The following is a 20419-nucleotide window of genomic DNA, read 5'->3' as shown; positions in this document are numbered from 1 at the left end:
ACTACGATTTCTTAGCTACCATACTTAAGCACAAATCATACAAGGAAAAAAAACCCTAAGTACGCAAATCACACTGCAAAGGACTTTTACACAGAATACACAAGGAACTGTCCAAATTCAATTATCAAGAAAAATATCCAAACTTCATGGACGGTATCTCTCAGCTTGCTAGATTAGAACAACACAAACAAAAAAACCAGTTGTCTAGCTCCACCTTCTTCAACTGCATTTAAGATACTATCATTCAGACCACCTTTCTCCTCTCACAGTATCTCATTTTCAAATCTTATTATTCAGGCATCATCTTAAAATCACACTCCTAATTTCAAAAGGGGAACAGAAAAAAAAACCTTTTATAATCCTAGTTGACATAACAAATATTAGAAAGACAATACTAAGAAGAAAAATAAACTTATTATTTAAAAAATTAAAAAATCTGTTGAAAAAACATGAAACAGTATTTAATAAACTTATGCATGTTTTTTAGGTACTAACAACTGCTATGAAGTTGTTAATACCTTCCAAAATTTTAACCTTTTAATTAAAAACCTTCACATTTACCTCAAGCTTTTGGCCGTGCAATTCTTAATGTCATAAGCAATAAAATGTTCAAAACTGACAGATAAAAATCATGAAATTCACCATAAAACACTTTAACATATGGATACAGGTATTCATTCCCATCATTACAAACCAAAATAAATTAATTCATAACACTTTTATAACATTCTGGAACTGATAATGGTTTAGCTCTTTAAATGAACTAACCCTACTATGCAAATGCATATTAAAACCAAAATGAGGTATCCTAAGATATTCAATAAGATGACTACACAGAATTAAGACTGACCACGTAAGTTCTGACAAGGATGTGAAGCAACTTGATACTCTGCTGAAGGAAATGTAAAACAGTAGACTCATGCACTGTGAAAAGCAGTGGGCAGTTTCTTAAAAAGTTGAATACCTACCATATATGTCCCAGCTATTCCATTTCTACGAATCTACTCAAGAGAAAGGAAGGCATATTTCCACACAAGAATTTGCACACAAAAGTTGACAGCACCTTTATTTCCTAACAGCCCAAACTGGGAAAAACTAAATGTCCATCAATAAACAAAGGGACAAACAAGTTGCAGTATGGCCATACAACAGAATAATACCCAGAAATAAAATGGAACTAGCTATTGGTACATGGAACACCATGGGTGGACTGCAAAACACTTGTACGCAATGAAAGAATTCACAAGCACACCACCCTCCATGAATAACAGTACATACTTGGTGATGATTCCATTTATATAAATTTCTAAAAAATAGAAACTAATCTAAAATGATAGAAAACACATCACTGGTTGCTAGGGGAGAGCAGTGAACTGACAAAGGGAAACAAGGAAACTCAGACATGATGGACATTTCCTTATCCTGATTGAAGTGAAGATGGTTTGATAACATATACAAAAAAACTAATCTGATTTTACTCTTTAAATGGTTTAATGTAATTTATACATGCAAAAAAAATTAAACTTACTATTAAATCTAGAAAACATCCTTCTAAACTAAAATCCATTAAGGCTTAAAAGCAAAATTCATCGTGAAATTATAAATTTTAATTCCTTCCTCATGATCAAGCAAAAACACATGTAACAAAAAGTAGCTAAAACTTATTACTGTCTTACCTTTTATAGATTTTTAAGATAATGATAATGTTTACACAATTGTTTTTGTTGCACAAATAGAACTATTAATGTTTCAATGCCCAAGCTGAACAGTTCAGTTGGTCAGATCATCCACCCAATCCACCAAGGTTGTGGGTTTGATCCCCAGTCAGAGCACATACAAGAATCAACCAATAGACTTCCAGCCAAGATGGAGGTGTAGGTGGAAACACTGTGCCTCCTCGCATAACCAAGTTTAAAGACAACAAAGTTTTATTAACAAAAACGCAACCAAAACACAGAAAATTGAACTATATGGAAGTCCAACAACAATAAACCCGTTCAGCCAGACCGGTAGGAGGGGCAGAGCCAGGGGCTGGCGGAGCAAGGTTGCACAGGAAAACTCGGCGGGACCGACCCAGGCATCGGTGGCAGTTGGTGGATTCCAGGCGTGGGGGTACAATGGGCAGACTCACTGAGGGTGCAAGGCGGCAGGCTGACCACGGTCACACATTCATGTGCACATAAACCAGGTAAAGGAGCGAGCAGTGAGACAGACCTCACAGGCCCCAGCGGCAGGAAGTAGCAGAAGGAACCACCATTGACCCTCTTTGACCCCGCCCCCACATACAGTGTCACAACCCAGCAACTGAGTTGCCCCGCCCTGGTGAACATCTAGGGCTATGCCCCTGATACCTAACAGGTGCGAACAGACCAAAACATTATGGATCAAGAAGAACTCAAAGCCCCAGAGCCAATAACTCTAAGAGACCAAGAAATAGCCAACCTATCAGATGCACAGTCCAAAGCACTGATGATCAGGATGCTCACAGAACTGGTTGATTTTAGTCATAAATTAGAGGAACAAATGAAGGCTAAACTAATTGAAATGAAAGAAAATGCACAGGAAAGCAATAGTGATGGAAAGGAAACTGGGACTCAAATCAAGGGAGTGGACCAGAAGGAAGAAAGAAACAATCAAACAGAAAAGAATGAAGAAACAACAATTCAAAAACATGAGGAGAGGCTTAGGAACCTTCAGGACATCTTTAAATGTTCCAACATCCAAATTATAGGGGTACCAGAAGGGGAAGAAGAAGAGCAACAAGTGGAAAACTTATTTGAACAAATAATAAAAGAGAACTTCCCCAGTCTGGCAAAGGAGATAGATTTCAGGAAGTCCAGGAAGCTCAGAGAGTCCCAAAGAAGTTGGATCCAAGAAGGAACACACCAAGGCACATCATAATTATATTAGCCAAGATTAAAATGAAGGAGAGAATCCTAGAAGCAGCAAGAGATAAGGGGACAGTCATCTACAAAGGAGTTCCCATCAGGCTGTCAGCGGATTTCTCAAAAGAGACCTTAGAGGCAAGAAGGGACTGGAAAGAGGTATTCCAAGTCATGAAATCCAAAGACCTACATCCAAGATTGATCTATCCAGCAAAGCTTTCATTTAGAATGGAAGGGCAGATAAAGTGCTTCTCAGATAAGATCAAATTCAAGAAGTTCATCATCACCAAGCCCTTATTATATGAAATTTTAAAGGGACTTAGAAAAAGAAGATAAAAAAGATGAACAGTGAAAGGACAGCAAACTCACAGTTATTAACAACCACACCTAAAACAAAAAACACACTAAGAGGACAGCTAGATCAGGAGAGGAACCATAGAAATGAAGATTACATGGAGGGTTAGCAACAGGGGAGTGGGAGGAGGAGAGGGGGGGAAGGTGCAGAGAATAAGTAGCATAGATGGTAGGTAGAAAATAGATATGGTGGAGGGCAAGAATAGTATGGGAAATATAGAATCTAAAGAACTTGTGATACATGGACAGAAACTAAATGGGGGGGAATGGTGGGGGAGGGGGTGTGAAGGATGGAGGGGAATGACGGGGGAAATAGGACAACGGTAATAGTATAATCAATAAAATATAAAATTAATTTTTTTAAAAAAGTTTTTAAAAAGAACTATTAAAGTTTCAGAAGATCATTCGTGCCTTGCAAATATCAGAAACTGGAATTGAACTCTAGGTTGTGCCACTTTTACTGTACCTTTCGAGAATAGTAATGGCTTTTCTATGTTTCCCCTGTAATTAAGTTTATTGTACTGCCTAATTTTTTAATCTATTATATTCTATTATATATTACAGGTACACATGGAATCGAGGAACAATATAAAAGAAGTATTTAAAGAACTCAGGCAACTGATAAATTTAAATTTTTAGCAGTAATAACTTTTGGAAAGAAAAACTGTATTAGATGGGATTACCTTGAATGTTGTATTGATAGTAATCAGGATCTTCTGATTCTTCCTTCACTGTCACAGCTGCCATTTCCAAGGAAATACCTGTAAAAGTAAATGAAATTATACGATTATACTTCAGGACGTTCAGTTAAGTGGTCCAGGGAAACCTCTCCTGCCTCCTCACAACGCACGGTAAAGCATATTCTACAGACTCTGGAAGGACAAGGAGTCTAGGCAGCAGGGCTGGAAGTAGGGGCTGGTGGGGGAATGACCTGAAACCCACCCTAGACTAAGTGTTAACTACTGTTAATGTTCTGGGATTTTCTGCTGCTCGTGTTTTCTCCAACAGTTCCTATCTTTGGAATTAAAGAAAATTAGTCACACTCTGTACTCATCCACTATTAAAAATACTTGTACCAGCCACTGAAAATGACTTGTGAGTATTGGGTTTAATGACTGAATATTTCAGAGTTAAGACGGCGTAATTTTTACCCATTTTAATAATGAGATACACTGATTTTTTTTCCTCCTAAAAAATTCCTTTGTCAATAAGAGTACAAAAGCACACTTTTATGTATAACCCTTTGCCAACAATCAGAGGGTTGATAAGTTGAAGTGCACTTTGTAGCCAGATATAAAAGCAATCATGTTATGGAATTCCACACACAGAAAGGTCAAAAATTAGGGAAAAGAAATCTTTGTTATTAAAACTGAAATAATGGCAAGTATACCTCAATAAAGCTGAAGAAACAATAAAATAAAACACACAGAACCCTGGTGAAAAAATAAGCAAGTGTTTGGCTTTGGGAGAAGAGGAATGAGAAGGGGATAGGAGAGGGCCTGCTTGGGGTATCACTACTGTTCAGTATCCTGATGTGAGTGTTAGGTTACAGAGGTGTGCTTATTTTTCACTTATACTTTATATGATATCTCAATTTAAAGTTTTAAGAAACATTCTTAACAAATTCTTTAATAAATTCTTATTAAAGATGTATTACTCATATACAAGGTAGGGCAAAAGTAGGTATACATTTGCTCATATGGAAATTAATACAATAATTAGTGAATAATAACACAAGAATAAAGGTGTATTCACAAGTATAAACCTACTTTTGCCTCACTCTGTATTGTTAGAAAATAGGGTGAAGCTCTGGCCAGATGACTCAGTTGGCTACAGTGTCATCTGGTACAGTATAAGGTTGCAGGTTCAAGAACTGGTCAGGATACATACACAAGTTGCAGGGTTGTGGGTTCAACTGAAAATCAGGGTGAGTACAGGAAGCAACCAATCGATGTTTCTCTTTCTCCCTCCCTTCCTCTCAAATCAATAAACATACCCTCCCTTCCTCTCTCTCTCTCTCAAAACAATAAACATATGCTCAGGTAAGAATTTTTTTAAAGGGTGAAAAATGTAAAGGGATTAGAAAGTACAAATGGGCAGTTACTAAACAATCACAAGGATTTAAAATACAGCATAGGGAACATAGTCCATAATATTGTTAATATCTAGATATGGTATTGGGGGTGTACTAGACTTATTTATAGGGGGAATCACTTCATTAGTTATATAAGTGTCCAACCACTGAGTGATATACCTGCAACCAATATAGTGTTGAATGTCAATGGTAACTGAAAAAGAAATTTTAATAATGAAAAAAATAAATGATCATCCTTTGCTGAGCAGTTGAATGAGGTTACACCATAGGCGCTTTCAAAACAAACAAACAAACAAAAAACCCTGTTTTCCTCATATGATTGCAGGAGTAAGTAATACTCTAAGAGAGCAAGCATCAAGAAATAAACAACAAGCCGGTGAGATCTGAACAGTCTAATTAATCACTAAAAACAAAACAAATGAGTGTCTGTACACATTTCAGACTAAGATACTCAACCTTAATCATACCAGTCCTGTTATGAACTTAATATTGCATTGGTGTCATGTGATTTGAGAAGCTCTGCAAAGAATACTTTCAACTAAAGAAAACAGCTTTCACCCTGGCTGGTGTGGCTCAGTGGACTGAGTGCTGGCCTGCAAACTGAAAGGTCGCTGGTTCCATTCCGAGTCAGGGAACATGCCTGGGTTGTAGGCCAGGTCCCCAGTTGGGAGCATGCAAGAAGCAACCAATTAATGTTTGTCTCCCTCTCTTTTTCCTTCTCTTACCCTCTTAAGAATAAATAAATAAAATCTTAAAACGAAATAAATAGTTTTCAAAAAAAGAGTTAGACTGATATGCTGAAGGACATTTACCTCTAAAGCAACCAGCAAAGAAGGGGTTACTCTGTGGGCATCACTGCCAATGGGGAAACTGACTGGCTGGCTGCCAGAGCACGGTCAGGGAAAATGCCTGGAAGCCCTGCCATTCTGTGGGCTGCCTCTTCAGGACATCCTGTTTGTCAGTAAAAGTTAATAGAAAATCAAAACAAACAAAAAAAGGCAGATCCACGGGGGATTCAGACCCTTCAGGAATGAAGGTCTGGGTCACCTCCCCCAGCTGAAGAACTTTACCAGCTAAGGCCCTGGCTAACAGCAAATGAAACACAATAAAATGGGTAACGAGTTAAGGAAGGTATAAATTCTTGTCACAAGTGGCAGGAACATGGGCACGCACTGTGCATAGTTTATTCCTTGTTATCAGTATGTTTCTGTGAATATTACACATTTGGATATATTAACTGTTCTCCCTTATCCTTCACATTATTGCTTTACAGAAGTATTGCTGGCATTTCCTTTACCGTTTAGCCATTAGATAAGAGAACAGTCAAATGGGCTAGGAGTGAATCTGAAGAGGAATTAATACAGCTCATGACTGGACAGTAAACCAATGTCCCCGAGATGAGTACAATGACTGTTGGAGCACCGCATCGCACTTCGGGGAGAGGGTGAAGATGAATCATTTTGTAAAATGGAAAACTGTATCCAATTAGACGGGAACGGTCCTTTGTTACACGGAAGTTAAACGATGCGGAGAAGGGGTCGTGTGGATGCTGACTGGTGAAAGGGGAGCCTGTGCAGTCATCAGGCCGCTGTCCCAGGTCCAGATCTACCCTCGCAGACTCTGCTGAAGCAACCAACTGGCTCCTTTGAGTGTCCGCCACAGAGGAGCACAGTGCGGAGACCAGAGGAGAGAAGAGGGACCTGCACCTTTCTCTCACCTTCTTGTCAGGACTCACTCACTGCTTGGTATACTATTTCAACCTCCTGAAAGTAGACCCTCCCCACAGACGGACCCACTTACAATTTTTCCAACTCTCCCAGAATGACTTTCAACATGTCCCCTAATACATCAACCAGAACTGTATCAATACTCCACAATCTCCCAACTTAGAAGTCACAATTAAGAGTTTAAGGGGTAGCAGCCAATTCCTTACCTTCTTACTTACATGATACCTTAGCATACTCCTCCTTTTATAAAGTTAATAACTATAACTTGTTAATCTTTACATTAAAATTTTCTTCATTCAGCCCTGGCTGGTTTGGCTCAGTGGATTGAGAGCTGGCCTCTGAACCAAAAGATTGCTGGTTCGGTTCCCAGTCATGGAATGTGCCTGGGTTGTGGGCCAGGTGCCCAGTGGGGGACGCATGAGAAGCAACCATACTTTGATGTTTCTCTCCCTCTTTCTCCCTCCCTTCCCCTCTCTCTAAAATAAAAGATGGATGAAATCTTTTTTTAAAAAGCATTCAAAGTATTAAATTTTCAAAGCATTCAAAGATTATTAAATTTTTTCAAATGCTGCCCTGGCTGGTGTAGCTTAGTGGATTGAGCGCGGGCCTGCGAACCAGACAGTCGTGGTTCGATTCCCAGTCAGGGCACATGCCTGGGTTGCAGGCTGGTTCCCTGCAGGCCAATTCCCAGCAGGGGATGCATGAAAGGCAACCGTACATTGATGTTTCTCTCCCTCTCTCTGTCCCTTCCCCTCTAAAGATAAATAAATAAAATTAAAAAAAATTTTTTTCAAATGCTTTTGATCCACGTTATTATTTTATCTGGAATTTTCAACACTTACTGAAGTAAAAATCAGATTATGAATGTTTTATTTTCAGTAGGTGTCTAGTTAATTCTCTTTGAGTTCTATAAATATAGTATCACCTTCAAAAGTTAATGATGAGCCCTGGCTGGTGTAGTTTCAGTTGGTTGAGCGTGGGCCTGTGAACCAAACAACCGTGGTTCGATTCCCAGTTGGGGCATATGTCAGTTCCTAGCAGGGGACACATAAGACGCAACCATACATTGATATTTCTCTCCTTCTCTCCTTCCCTTTACCTCTAAAGATAAATAAATAAAATCACTTTTAAAAATCATTAGGAAAATGAAATTATAACCACTGTCGTAGGACATTCTGGACACAGTAGAAACATCAATGTTGGCCAGGTGACAGGGGAGAACAATGAAAAGGCGGAGCACAGTGAATTTTTAGGACGGTGAAACTACTCTGTATGTTACTGTAACAGTGGATATGTACAATTGTTAAAATCCACAGAATGTACAAGACACAAGCCTAATGTAAACTATGGACTCTGAGATCATGCTGCGTCTAGGCAGGCTGACCAGTATGAACAACGTACCACTCCGGTGTGGGATGCTAACAGCAAGGGAGGCTGTGCACGTGTGGAGGAAGAAGGTGTATGGAAACATTCTGTACCCTCCGTCCAATTTTGCTAAAACTGCTATAAAATGTCTATTTAAAAGCAAAGAGACCTCCGCCAAGATGGAGGCATAGGTGGATGTGCCGTGCCTTCTCACACAACCAAGTTTAGAGACAACTAAATATTAGCAACAGAAAACACAGCCAGAACACGGAAAATTGAACTTTTCAGAAGTCCATTAACAACAAATTCTTCAGCCTGACCAGTAAGGGGCGAAACCAGCGGCTGGTGAAATGGGGTTGCACAGGAAAACTCGGTCGGACAAACTCAAGCGCGTGGAATCCAGACGCGCGGAATCCAGGCGCAGGGTTGAACCTAGTGAGCCACCGAGCGAGCAACCAGGCGAGCGACCATGGGGGAGACAGCGGGGAGCGGTGCTGCATGTTGACTGTGGTCGCGCATTTGTGCGTGGGCGGACAGGAGAGGGAGTGGGCCGTTGGACCAGGGCCTGGCGGGTCCCCACGGCAAGCGGCAGGGAGAGCGCCGCCATTTCCCTGCTCTGACCCCACCTCCACATACAGCATCATAACCCAGCCACTCTGAGTGGCCTGGCCCTGGTGAACCACCTAAGACGCCAATCCTCACCCAGCTGTGAGAAACAGCAGAGGGGGTCGACATTTCCCCCCTCTGACCACGCCCCCACATACAGCGTCACAACCCAGCGACCTGGGAGTCCAAGGCACCACTTCTCACACTTAAAGGGCCAGAACAGACCAAAAATGTCGCAAGAATATCTCAAAGCCCCAGAGCCCATAGATCTAAGCGAAGAAGAAATAGCAAAACTCTCAGACGCACAGTTTCAAACACTGCTGATCAGGATCCTCACAGAACTGGTTGATTATAGCCACAAATTAGACAAATATATGAAGGCGAAACTAATTGAAATGAATGGAATTGCACAGGACACCAACAGCAATGAAAAGGAAACTGGGACTCAAATCAATGGAGTGGACCAGAAGAAAGCAAATAATGGCCAAACAGAAAAGAGTGAAGAAGCAAGAATTCAAAGAAATGAGGAGAGTCTTAGGAACCTCCAGGACATCTTTAAACGTTCCAACATCCGAATCATAGGGGTACCAGGAGGGGGAAAGGCACAGCCACCAGTGGAAAACTTATTTGAACAAATAATAAAGGAGAATTTCCCCAATCTGGCACAGGAAATAGACTTCCAGGAAATCCAGGAAGCTCAGAGAATACCAAAGAAGTTGGACCCAAGGAGGAACACACCAAGGCACATCATAATTACATTAGCCAAAATTAAAATGAAGGAGAGAATCCTAGAAGCAGAAAGAGATAAGAGGACAGTCACCTACAAAGGAGTCCCCATCAGACTGTCAGCTGATTTCTCAAAAGAGACCTTACAGGCAAGAAGGGACTGGAAAGAGGTATTCCAAGTCATGAAATCCAAAGACCTACAACCAAGATTGCTCTATCCAGCAAAACTTTCATTTAGAATGGAAGGACAGATAAGGTGCTTCTCAGATAAGATCAAATTCAAGGAGTTCATCATCACCAAGCCCTTATTACATGACATGTTAAAGGGACTTATCTAAGAAAAAGAAGTTAAAGAAACATGAACAGTGAAAGGACAACAAACTCACAGTTATTAACAACCACACCTAAAACAAAAGCAAACTAAGAGGACAGCTGGATCAGGAGTGGAAACATAGAAATGAAGATCTCAAGGAGGGTTAGCAATAGGGGAGTGGGAGGAGGAGAAGGGGGGAGAAGGTACAGAAAATAAGTAGCATAGACAGTAGATAGAAAAAAGATGGGGGGGCAAGAATAGTATGGGAAATATAGAATCTAAAGGACTTGAGACACATGGTCATAAACTAAAGGGGGGTAATGGTGGGGATGGGGGGGTAGGGTGGAGGGGAATGAGGGGGGGAATAGAACAACTGTAACAGCATAATCAATAAAAAAATTAAAAAATAAAATAAAATTAAATTAATTTAATTCAATGTTAATCCCCCCCCGAAAAAAAAATAAAAGCAAAGAAAAGAAACAGAACATTCACCAGGACAACTATAACAACAAAAAAAGACAATAACAAGCGCCAACCGCGACATGGAGAAACGGAAACCCTCATCCGCTGGCGTTAACGCACAAAATGGTGCAGCCACTGGGGAAAGTTTGTCGGCAGCTCAAGTTAAGCATAGAATTAACCACAGACACAGCAACACTCCTGATATTCTCTCAGAAGAAACACAGACATATTTCCACGCAAAGATAAGTAAGTGGATGTTCAAAGCAGTGGTATTCAAAACTACCAAACTGTGGGGAAAACTGAGACGTCTACCAAATGGTATTTGGATAAAGAAAAGATAGTAAACTAGTAGAATGGAGTAGCATTTGGGTATAAACTACTTAAATGCACTATAACGTTTTTTGAACATGAGCCTCAAAACATGATGCAAAGTAAAAGAAGGAAAATGTAAAACATTATGTACTGTTTGATTCCACAGGTAACAACTGCCTACTAAAACTGAATCAGTGCTGGGTACAGAGGGTGACTCAAAACAGCGGCTAGGTTTCTAGTCGGGCTGATGGAAATGTTCTAAAATTAGACTGTGGTGACCACTGCAAAACTACATACCTACTAAAAACACTTAAGATAGGTAAATTCTGTGGCATACAAAATATATCTCAATAAAGCTATCTAAAAAAATTATATGAAATAACGTTATGAACATAACATTTAAAAATAGGGAAGCAGGAACCAAATAGCAAAAAAGGCAAACAGTTTTCTTGGAGAGTAGAAAATGGGAGTGTGCAAGCCCTGCCTGGCATAGCTCAGTGGATTGAGCGCGGGCCTGCAAACCACAGGATCTCGGTTCGTTTCCCAGTCAGGGCACATGCCTGGGTTGCAGGCCAGTTCCTGGCAGGGGACTCATGAGAGGCAACCACACTGATGTTTCTCCCCTTCTCTCCTTCCCTTCCTCTCAAAGATAAATAAATAAAAAATCTTTTAAAAAATGGGAGTGTGCAAATAAAAAGCGGTATATTGATTTTTGTAAAGAAAAAAAAGAGAGCCCTGGCTGGTGTAGCTCAGTGGATTGAGCACGGGCCTGAAAACCAAAAGATCGCGGTTCGATTCCCCGTCAGGGCACATGCCTAGGTTGCAGGACAATTCCTAGCAGGGGCCAGTTCCCACCAGGGGATGCACCAGAAGCAACCATACATGGATATTTCTCTCCTTCTCTCCTTCTCTTCCAAAGATTAAAAAAAATTAAAAAAAAAAAAGAAAAGAAACTAGGTGGCATTGTACATTATTATTCCTGTATAACTGAAAAGTAAACACTATTTAAAAAACTGTCTAGCCCTGGCTGGTGTCGCTGAGTGGATGGAGTGCTGGCCTGCGAACCAAAGGGTCTCTGGTTCAATTCCCAGTCAGAGCACATGTTTGGGTTGTGCGCCAGGTCCCCAGTACGGGGCACACAAGAGTCAAACACACATTAATGTTTCTCTCCTTTCTCCCTCCATTCCCCTCTCTCTAAAAATAAATAAATAAAATCTTCTGGAAAAAAAACCACACAAAACTGTCTACAAATGTGTATTTAGCAAATTTCTAGCTACCATTTATCAAATTACTATGTTTTGAGGTTTCGTACAATATGCTAACACTAATATCACCACTGAAATAAATTTGTACTTCTCATCAAAATAATAAGTATTGAGTCAAAATATAACCTACTAAATTAAAAGGCTTCCTGCCCTGCCGGGTATAGCTCAATGGGTTGAGTGCGGGCCTGCAAACCACACGATCGTGGCTCGATTCCCAGTCAAGGCACATGCCTGGGTTGCAGGCCAGTTCCCAGCAGGGGACCCATGAGATGCAACCATACACTGATATTTCTCTCCCTGTCTTGTTCCCTTTCCCTCTAAAGATAAATAAATAAAATATTTTTAAAAATAATAAGCACTGAGTGAAAGTAAAACCTACTAAGTTAAAAGGCTTCCTTACTTAAATGTCATAGTTGATTCTAAAAGCACTAGTACTTACCAGAATCTTCTGTGGGTTCAGTTTTCACTTTGATGGAGCCACAGCTAAAAGGAAAAGGAAGCTCTGCATTGGTGAGGGCCACTCACACAGTGTTCAAACGCCCTGGATCTCAGTATAAAATCAACCACCTGACCAAGCTGAATGCAAACTGAATCTACTGTGACATTTACGTATTTCTTTCTTAACTATGACTTGTCAACTGAATGTAGTGCTTTAGTTCTAACTGAACACTTTTGGAGTGCGGGAGTATTAACAAAATAATACAGAGCAGCAAATTAACTTTCAAATTCCACTTTACAAATAAGGCCTTTCTGTCTATTACAATCTGATCATCAGAATCACATCAGTTTCACCCAAAGAACTACTTTCATGCGGAACTAGTAAGTCAAAAACTGCATCTTCAGAGGATCCCTGAATGAGTCGATTGCATATTAAACTTCAAAATGTCCGACTTTTTAATATTCTAGTAACTCGGTAATTGAAAAACTAAAACTTGATGAGGTGTGCAAGTTAATTAGTACTAAGGGATTTTTTTACCTTCCACTTGCAGACAACATTGACCTTTCAGCATCTGTTACCATCACACGACCACCTGTATGTACAAAAACAGATTTAGGTTCTTTCAACACTCAAAATAGGACTAATGCTCCCAAAGGCCCTAAACATAGAATGAACTGGCAGAAGGGGAGCTCACACTTGTGGGTAATACTAGAATGAGTACAGCACTGTTTATAAGTGTCCTTTGTTCTCCCTTCCGAGGAAGAGAATTAGACACAACAATGATCTAGCCACTTTCATCCCCTCACCCACAGTACCCTCCCTTTAAGGAAACACTCTTCTTTTTATCAATGAAACAAATACAGCAATATACTGTTACTCTGGTAATGTAGAGTGAGACTCTATTGAAGAATAAACGATAAAGATTTCTATTAAGCCTAGAGCTGGTTTTGCGAACATGGAAAAAAGGGACTGCTGAGAACCACATGGTTTCTTTCTGGGGTAATGAAAATGCTCTGGAATAACATGGTAGTGATAGTTGTACATCTTGTGAATATACTAAAACCCAATAAATTGTACACTTTAGCATCAAGAATTTTGTGTGGAAGGAAGGAAGGAAGGAAGGAAGGAAGGAAGGAAGGAAGGAAGGAAGGAAGGAAGGAAGGAAGGAAGGAAGGGGCTGCCCTACCAAATGCTGATGAAGCTGTAGTCTCATACACTGCTAGTGGGAATGGAATAATCATGTAAAAACAGTCCAGCAGCTGCTTTTCTTTATTTTTTTTGAAAGATTTTATTTATTTATTTTTAGAGAGAGGGAATGAAAGGGAGAAAGAGAGGGAAACATCAGTGTGTGATTGCCTCTGGTGTGCCTCCAACTGGAGACCTGACCCACAACCCAGGCATGTGCCCTGACTGGGAATTGAACTGGTGACCCTGTGGTTCCCAGGCTGGCACTCAATCCACTGAGTCACACCAGCCAGGGCTGTCCAGCAGTTTCTTAAAAAGTTAAATGTATAGCTACCATATGATCTAACCATTTTAACTTTATGTATTTACCAAAGGGAATGAAAATATATAGTCACATGAAGACTTGCACTCAAATATGCATAGCACATTCTTTGTAATAGCCAAGTAATGAAAAACCAAATTTTCATGGACAGCTGAATGACTAAACAAATTGTAGTATACCGATACAATGGACTACTACTCAGCAATTTAAAAACAAGGACTGCTGATACATGAAACAACATGAATTAAGTCTCCAAATAAGAACTTAAACCAAAAAAAGATACATACTATGTGGCTCCATTAGCATAAACCAATCTAGAAAATGCAAACCATCTAGAGTGACAGCAGATCAGTGGTGGCCCAGGGAACAGGGGTGGAAGGACCAGGGGGAGGAATCACCCAGGGGTGTGAGGAAACTGGGGCAAAAGACCTATTCACTATCTGGATTGTACTCATGGTTTCACAGTGTCAAAACTTATCAAACTGTACACTTTAAATATGTGTGGGTTTATTGAATATACATCTCAATAAAGCTGCTAAAACTCTTTACAGGCATAAAATATAATCCCATCACAATCACAACATTTCAATTACTTTGAGAGCTGGTATGGCAAGAAAGCCAAGTGATACAAACCCACCAATTCAGATCACTCATTACAAAACACCCTGGAGAAACCTTCATTAGTTCTCACTGGTGTGGCTCAGTGCGTTGGGCATCATCTCACAAACCAAAAGGTCTTGGGTTTGACTCCACATAAGAGCACATGCCTGGATTGCAGGCCGAGTCCCCATTTGGGGGCGCACAAGCGGCAACCACACATTGATGTTTCTCTCCCTGTCTTTCTCCCTCCCTTTCCCTTTCTCTGAAAAAAAAAAAATAGGTAAACCCAAACAAAATCTTCATTGACTAATGCCCAGGCCACAAAATTTGAAAGCAAGTTTCTAAAATAAAAGATTTCACAAAAAACAAATAACAGACTTAAGCCTAATCTAGAAAACTTTTAAGGAAAAAATATACTGACCACAAAAATGTCTGAATTTTAACTTCAACATGACACAGAAATCTTTCTCCGTCTTAAAAAGGACATACACAGAAAAACAACAGCTACATCATAACGGCAGAAACCTGGATGCCTTCCAGCTAACATCTAGGACAAGGTGAAATGTTCTATTGGATGTTCTGGCCCCATCAACAGAATTAAGAAATAAAAAGCATTCATATTGCAAAAAAATAAACTGTCTCAGTTCACACACAACATAATTCACCATGTAGAAAGCCCAGAAATAAAGTCAGGGTCAACTAACTTTTAACAAAGATGCCAAAGCAATTCTAGAGGAAAGAATAGTCTTTTCAACAAATTCTGCTGCCACAAACTGAGTATGAATTTATACCCTTACCATGTACCAAAATTATCTCAAAATTGAAAGTATATCTAAATGTAAGAACTAAAGCTATAAAATTTTACAGAAGAAAACATATCAAATCTTCAGGACCTTGAGATTCGCCAATAGTCTCTTAGATATCAACATCAAAAGCACTGTAATAAAAAGTGAAATGAACTTCACAAAAATTAAAAACTTTTCTTCCTTGAAGAACATTATCAAGCAAGTGAAAAGGCAATTTGTAGAACTAGAGATAATATTTATAGGGAGACTATATAAAGAACTCTTATCACTCAGTCATAAAAATACCAAGGACCCAATTAAAACATGTGGGAAGGGCCCTGGTTGGTGTGGCTCAGTGGACTGAGTGCTGGCCTGCAAACTGAAAGGTTGCTGGTTCGATTCCCTGTCAGCACATGTGCCTGGGGTGCCTGGGTTGTGGCCAGGTCCCCACCTGGGGGCATGTGAGAGGCAACCAATCAATGTATCTCTCACACATCAAAGTTTCTCTCCCTCTTTTTCTTCCTCTTTCCCCTCTCTCTAAAAATAAATAAAATCTTTTAAAAAATTAAAGAAAACGAACCACAGGGAGAGGATCTGATTAGACATTTCTCTGAAGAATATACACATTGACTGTCCAGTAAGCACATGAAAAGATACTCAACTTTAATAATTAGGGTTACACAAATCAAAACCACAGTGAAATACCATTTTATACTCATTGGGGTGGCAAAAACCAAAGGGGTGTAGAAAAACTTGACCCCTCAAACAATGCTAGCAAGAACATTAAATGAAACAGTCACTTTGGACTTCCGGCCAAGATGGAGGCATATGTGGAAACACTGTGCCTCCTCACACAACCAAGTTTAAAGACAACACGGTTTTAGTAACAAAAATGCAACCAAAACACAGAAAGTGAAACTGTACGGAAATCCGACAACAACGAATCATTCAGCCAGACTGGTAAGAGGGGCGGAGTCAGCGGCTCGAAGAGTGGAGTTGCAACAGGAAAAAGAAGCCCGAACAACCCAGGTACACAGGTGACAGTTGGCAGATCCCAGGTGTGGGGTGGCAATGGGCAGATTCAGTGGAGGCGCAAGGAAGCTGGCTGACCGTGGTCACACATTCACACTCAGATAAACCAGTCGAAGGAGCAAGCAGTGAGACAGACTGCTCAGGTTAGGGCCCCAGCGATAAGAACTGAAGCCTAAAAGCATCAACTGGAAAAACTTTCGGGGTCGAGGTGCCAGAAGAAGCTCCCAGGCTTACAGGGAGTTTGTTGGATAGACCCACAGGGTCCTGGAGGGTGCACAGGCCCACAAACTCGGGAGCCAGCATCAGGGGGGCCTGGTTTGCTTACAGGAAGTAGCAGAGGGGACCGAAATCCAAGAGAGAACAGAACAAACGCCATTGGCCCTTTCTGACCCCGCCCCCACATACAGTGTCACAAACCAGCCACTGAGTTGCCCCGCCCTGGTGAACACCTAGGGCTATACCCCTGATACTTAACAGGTGGGAACACATCAAAACATTATGGATCAAGAAGAACTCAAAGCCCCAGAGACAATAACTCTTAGCAACCAAGAAATAGCCAACTATCAGATGCACAGTTCCTCACAGAACTGGTTAATTTTAGTCACAAATTAGAGGAACATATGAAGGATAAACTAACTGAAATGAAGGGAAATGTACAGGAAACCAATAGTGATGGAAAGGAAACTGGGACTCATATCAAGAGAGTGGACCAGAAGGAGGAAAAAAATGACCAAACAGAAAAGGATGAAGAAACAAGAATTCAAAAAAAGGAGGAGAGACTTAGGAACCTCCAGGACATTTTTAAACGTTCCAACATCTGAATTATAGGGGTACCAGAAGGGGAAGAGGAAGACCAACAAGGGGAAAACTTATTTGAACAAATAATAAATAAGAATTTCCCCAATCTGGAAAGGAAATAGACTTCCAGGAAATCCAAGAAGCACAGAGTCTCAAAGTAGTTGAACCCAAAAAGGAATACACCAAGGCACATTATAATTACATTAGCCAAGATTAAAATGAAGGAGAGAATCCTAGAAGCAGCAAGAGATAAGGGGACAGTCACCTACAAGGAGTTCCCATCAGACTGTCAGCTGATTTCTCAAAAGAGACCTTACAGGCAAGAAGGTGCTGGAAAGAGGTATTCCAAGTCATGAAATCCAAAGACCTATAACCAAGATGGCCCTATCCAGCAAAGCTTTCATTTAGAATGGAAGGGCAGATAAAGTGTTTCTCAGATAAGGTCAAATTCAAGGAGTTCATCATCACCAAGCCCTTATTATATGAAATGTTAAAGAGACTTATCTAAGAAAAAGAAGATAAAAAATAGGAACAGTGAAAGGACAGCAAACTCACAGTAATTAACAACCACACCTAAAACAAAAGCAAACTAAGAGGACAGCTAGATCAAGAGCAGAACCATAGAAATGGAGATCAAATGGAGGGTTAGCAACAGGGGATTGATAGGAGGATAAGGGGGGAGAAGGTGCAGAGAATAAGCAGCATAGACGGTAGGTAGAAAATAGACAGTGGGGAGGGCAAGAATAGTATGGGAAATATAGAATCTAAAGAACTTGTGACACATGGACATAAACTAAAGGGGAGGAATGGTGGGGGAGGGGATATGCAGGGCGGAAGGGAATTATGGATGAGGAAATGGGACAATTGTAATGGCATAATCAATAAAATATATTAAAAAGAAAAAAAAAGAAACAGTCACTTTGGAAAACAGTTTGGCAATTTCTCAGGTAAATGAAAAACTGCACTATGATCCAGCATTTCCACTCCTAGGTATACATATATCCAAGACGAATTCAAGTACATACAGATAAAAACTTGTTTAATTACGGTTAAAGTATTAGTGTTAATAACAGCCAAGTGAGAACTATTTAAATGTCTATCAACTGATAAATGGGTAAATGTGTGGTATAGTCACGCAATGGAATACTTAATATCCAGTAATAAAAAAGGAAAAAAATAGTGATATGCCCAACAACCTAGATCAGGAGTGTCCAAATTCTGACATCTCAGGGCCGTGATTGAAGAACAAGAGCTGTCTTGGGACACACATGAAATACACAGACACTAACAAAAACACAAAAATCTCTTCATGTTTAAAGTAAATTTGCAATTTTCTCCTGGGCCACATTCATAATCAATGGGCCAAGGATGTCTCAAATGAATTATGCTCAGCGTAAAAAGCTAATTTCAAGGCCCTGGCCAGTAGCTCAGTTGGTTGAAGCGCCGTCTCAGAGTGACGTGTTGTAAAGATACATCCTGTGCAGTTCAATTATATAACCTTCATGAAGTGACACACGGGGATGATGGACATATTCTCAAATTTGAGTGTGACAAGGGTTATAAAACTCTGTTTTTTAATTTTTTAATTGTACATCTCCCCCAAATCACTGAATGATATAATTGGTGAATTTTATGGCATGTCAATTATACTTCAATAAAGCTTCTAAAAATTCATCTTTTCATCATGATGAGAACAAAATAAAGGTTACTTGACAGAAAACAAAATAGGTTTGGGTGTGTATACATTATCCTTACATTTTATCCTCACATTGGTTAAAAGGCTGCCAATGACAATGCTTATTTATTTTCAAAAGTCTCAAATAAACCTTGCTCCAAGGAGTCCCAGTCTTCTAACTATCACTCTTCCCATCGAATGGAATGGCTTGACTTTCCAAAAGAAAATCCTGTGCAACTCCTCATTTCTTTAAGGGCTCATCTTTTTTTTTTTTTAACTTTTTTATTGATTATGCTGTTACAGTTGTTCTATTCCCCCTTTCATTCCCCTCCACCCTACCCCCCCATCCCCACCATTACCCCCCTTTAGTTTATGACCATGTGTCTCAAGTCCTTTAGATTCTATATTTCCCATGGTATTCTTGCCCCCCCCATCTTTTTTTCTATCTACTGTCTATGCTACTTATTTTCTGTACCTTCTCCCCCCTTCTCCTCCTCCCACTCCCCTATTGCTAACCCTCCTTGAGATCTTCATTTCTATGTTTCCACTCCTGATCTAGCTGTCCTTTCAGTTTGCTTTCGTTTTAGGTGTGGTTGGTTGTTAATAACTGTGAGCTTGCTGTCCTTTCACCGTTCATGTTTCTTTAACTTCTTTTTCTTAGATAAGTCCCTTTAACATTTCATAAAATAAGGGCTTGGTGATGATGAACTCCTTGAATTTGATCTTATCTGAGAAGCACTTTATCTGTCCTTCCATTCTACATGAAAGTTTTGCTGGATAGAGCAATCTTGGTTGTAGGTCTTTGGATTTCATGACTTGGAATACCTCTTTCCAGTCCCTTCTTGCCTGTAAGGTCTCTTTTGAGAAATCAGCTGACAGTCTGATGGGGACTCCTTTGTAGGTGACTGTCCTCTTATCTCTTTCTGCTTCTAGGATTCTCTCCTTCATTTTAATTTTGGCTAATGTAATTATGATGTGCCTTGGTGTGTTCCTTTTTGGGTTCAACTACTTTGAGACTCTGTGCTTCTTGGATTTCCTGGAAGTCTATTTCCTTTCCAGATTGGGGAAATTCTCCTTTATTTTTTGTTCAAATAAGTTTTCCACTGGTGGCTGTTCCTTTCCCCCTTCTGGTACCCCTATAATTCGGATGTTGGAGCGTTTAAAGATGTCCTGGAGGTTCCTAAGACTCTCCTCATTTCTTTGAATTCTTGCTTCTTCACTCTTTTCTGTTTGGCCATTATTTGCTTTCTTCTGGTCCACTCCATTGATTTGAGTCCCAGTTTCCTTTTCATTGCTGTTGGTGTCCTGTGCAATTCCATTCATTTCAATTAGTTTCGCCTTCATATATTTGTCTAATTTGTGGCTATAATCAACCAGTTCTGTGAGGATCCTGATCAGCAGTGTTTGAAACTGTGTATCTGAGAGTTTTGCTATTTCTTCTTCGCTTAGATCTATAGGCTCTGGGGCTTTGAG

At 40.1% G+C, this 20419-nt stretch overlaps 1 protein-coding gene across 5 annotated transcripts in view; it reads right to left on the bottom strand.

Moving 5' to 3' along the window:
• Positions 1-20419, bottom strand: part of LOC119039394 (general transcription factor II-I-like) — an 80759-nt gene that overhangs the window by 16793 nt on the left and 43547 nt on the right. For all 5 annotated transcript variants that reach the window (XM_053662686.1, XM_053662688.1, XM_053662689.1 and 2 more), the window contains exons 7-9: positions 13087-13141; positions 12550-12593; positions 3923-4000 (exon numbers count right to left, since the gene is read on the bottom strand). In XM_053662686.1, the coding sequence (XP_053518661.1) occupies positions 3923-4000; positions 12550-12593; positions 13087-13141 (177 nt within the window). The remainder of the gene's footprint in view (positions 1-3922; positions 4001-12549; positions 12594-13086; positions 13142-20419) is intronic.

The sequence above is a fragment of the Artibeus jamaicensis genome, unplaced genomic scaffold (assembly GCF_021234435.1).
Source record: "Artibeus jamaicensis isolate MK-2021 breed Jamaican fruit bat unplaced genomic scaffold, CSHL_Jam_final contig_2738, whole genome shotgun sequence".
Classification (NCBI taxonomy): domain Eukaryota; kingdom Metazoa; phylum Chordata; class Mammalia; order Chiroptera; family Phyllostomidae; genus Artibeus; species Artibeus jamaicensis.
Note: the sequence above shows the minus strand (reverse complement) of the source record. Positions and strands in the feature narration are given on the sequence as shown.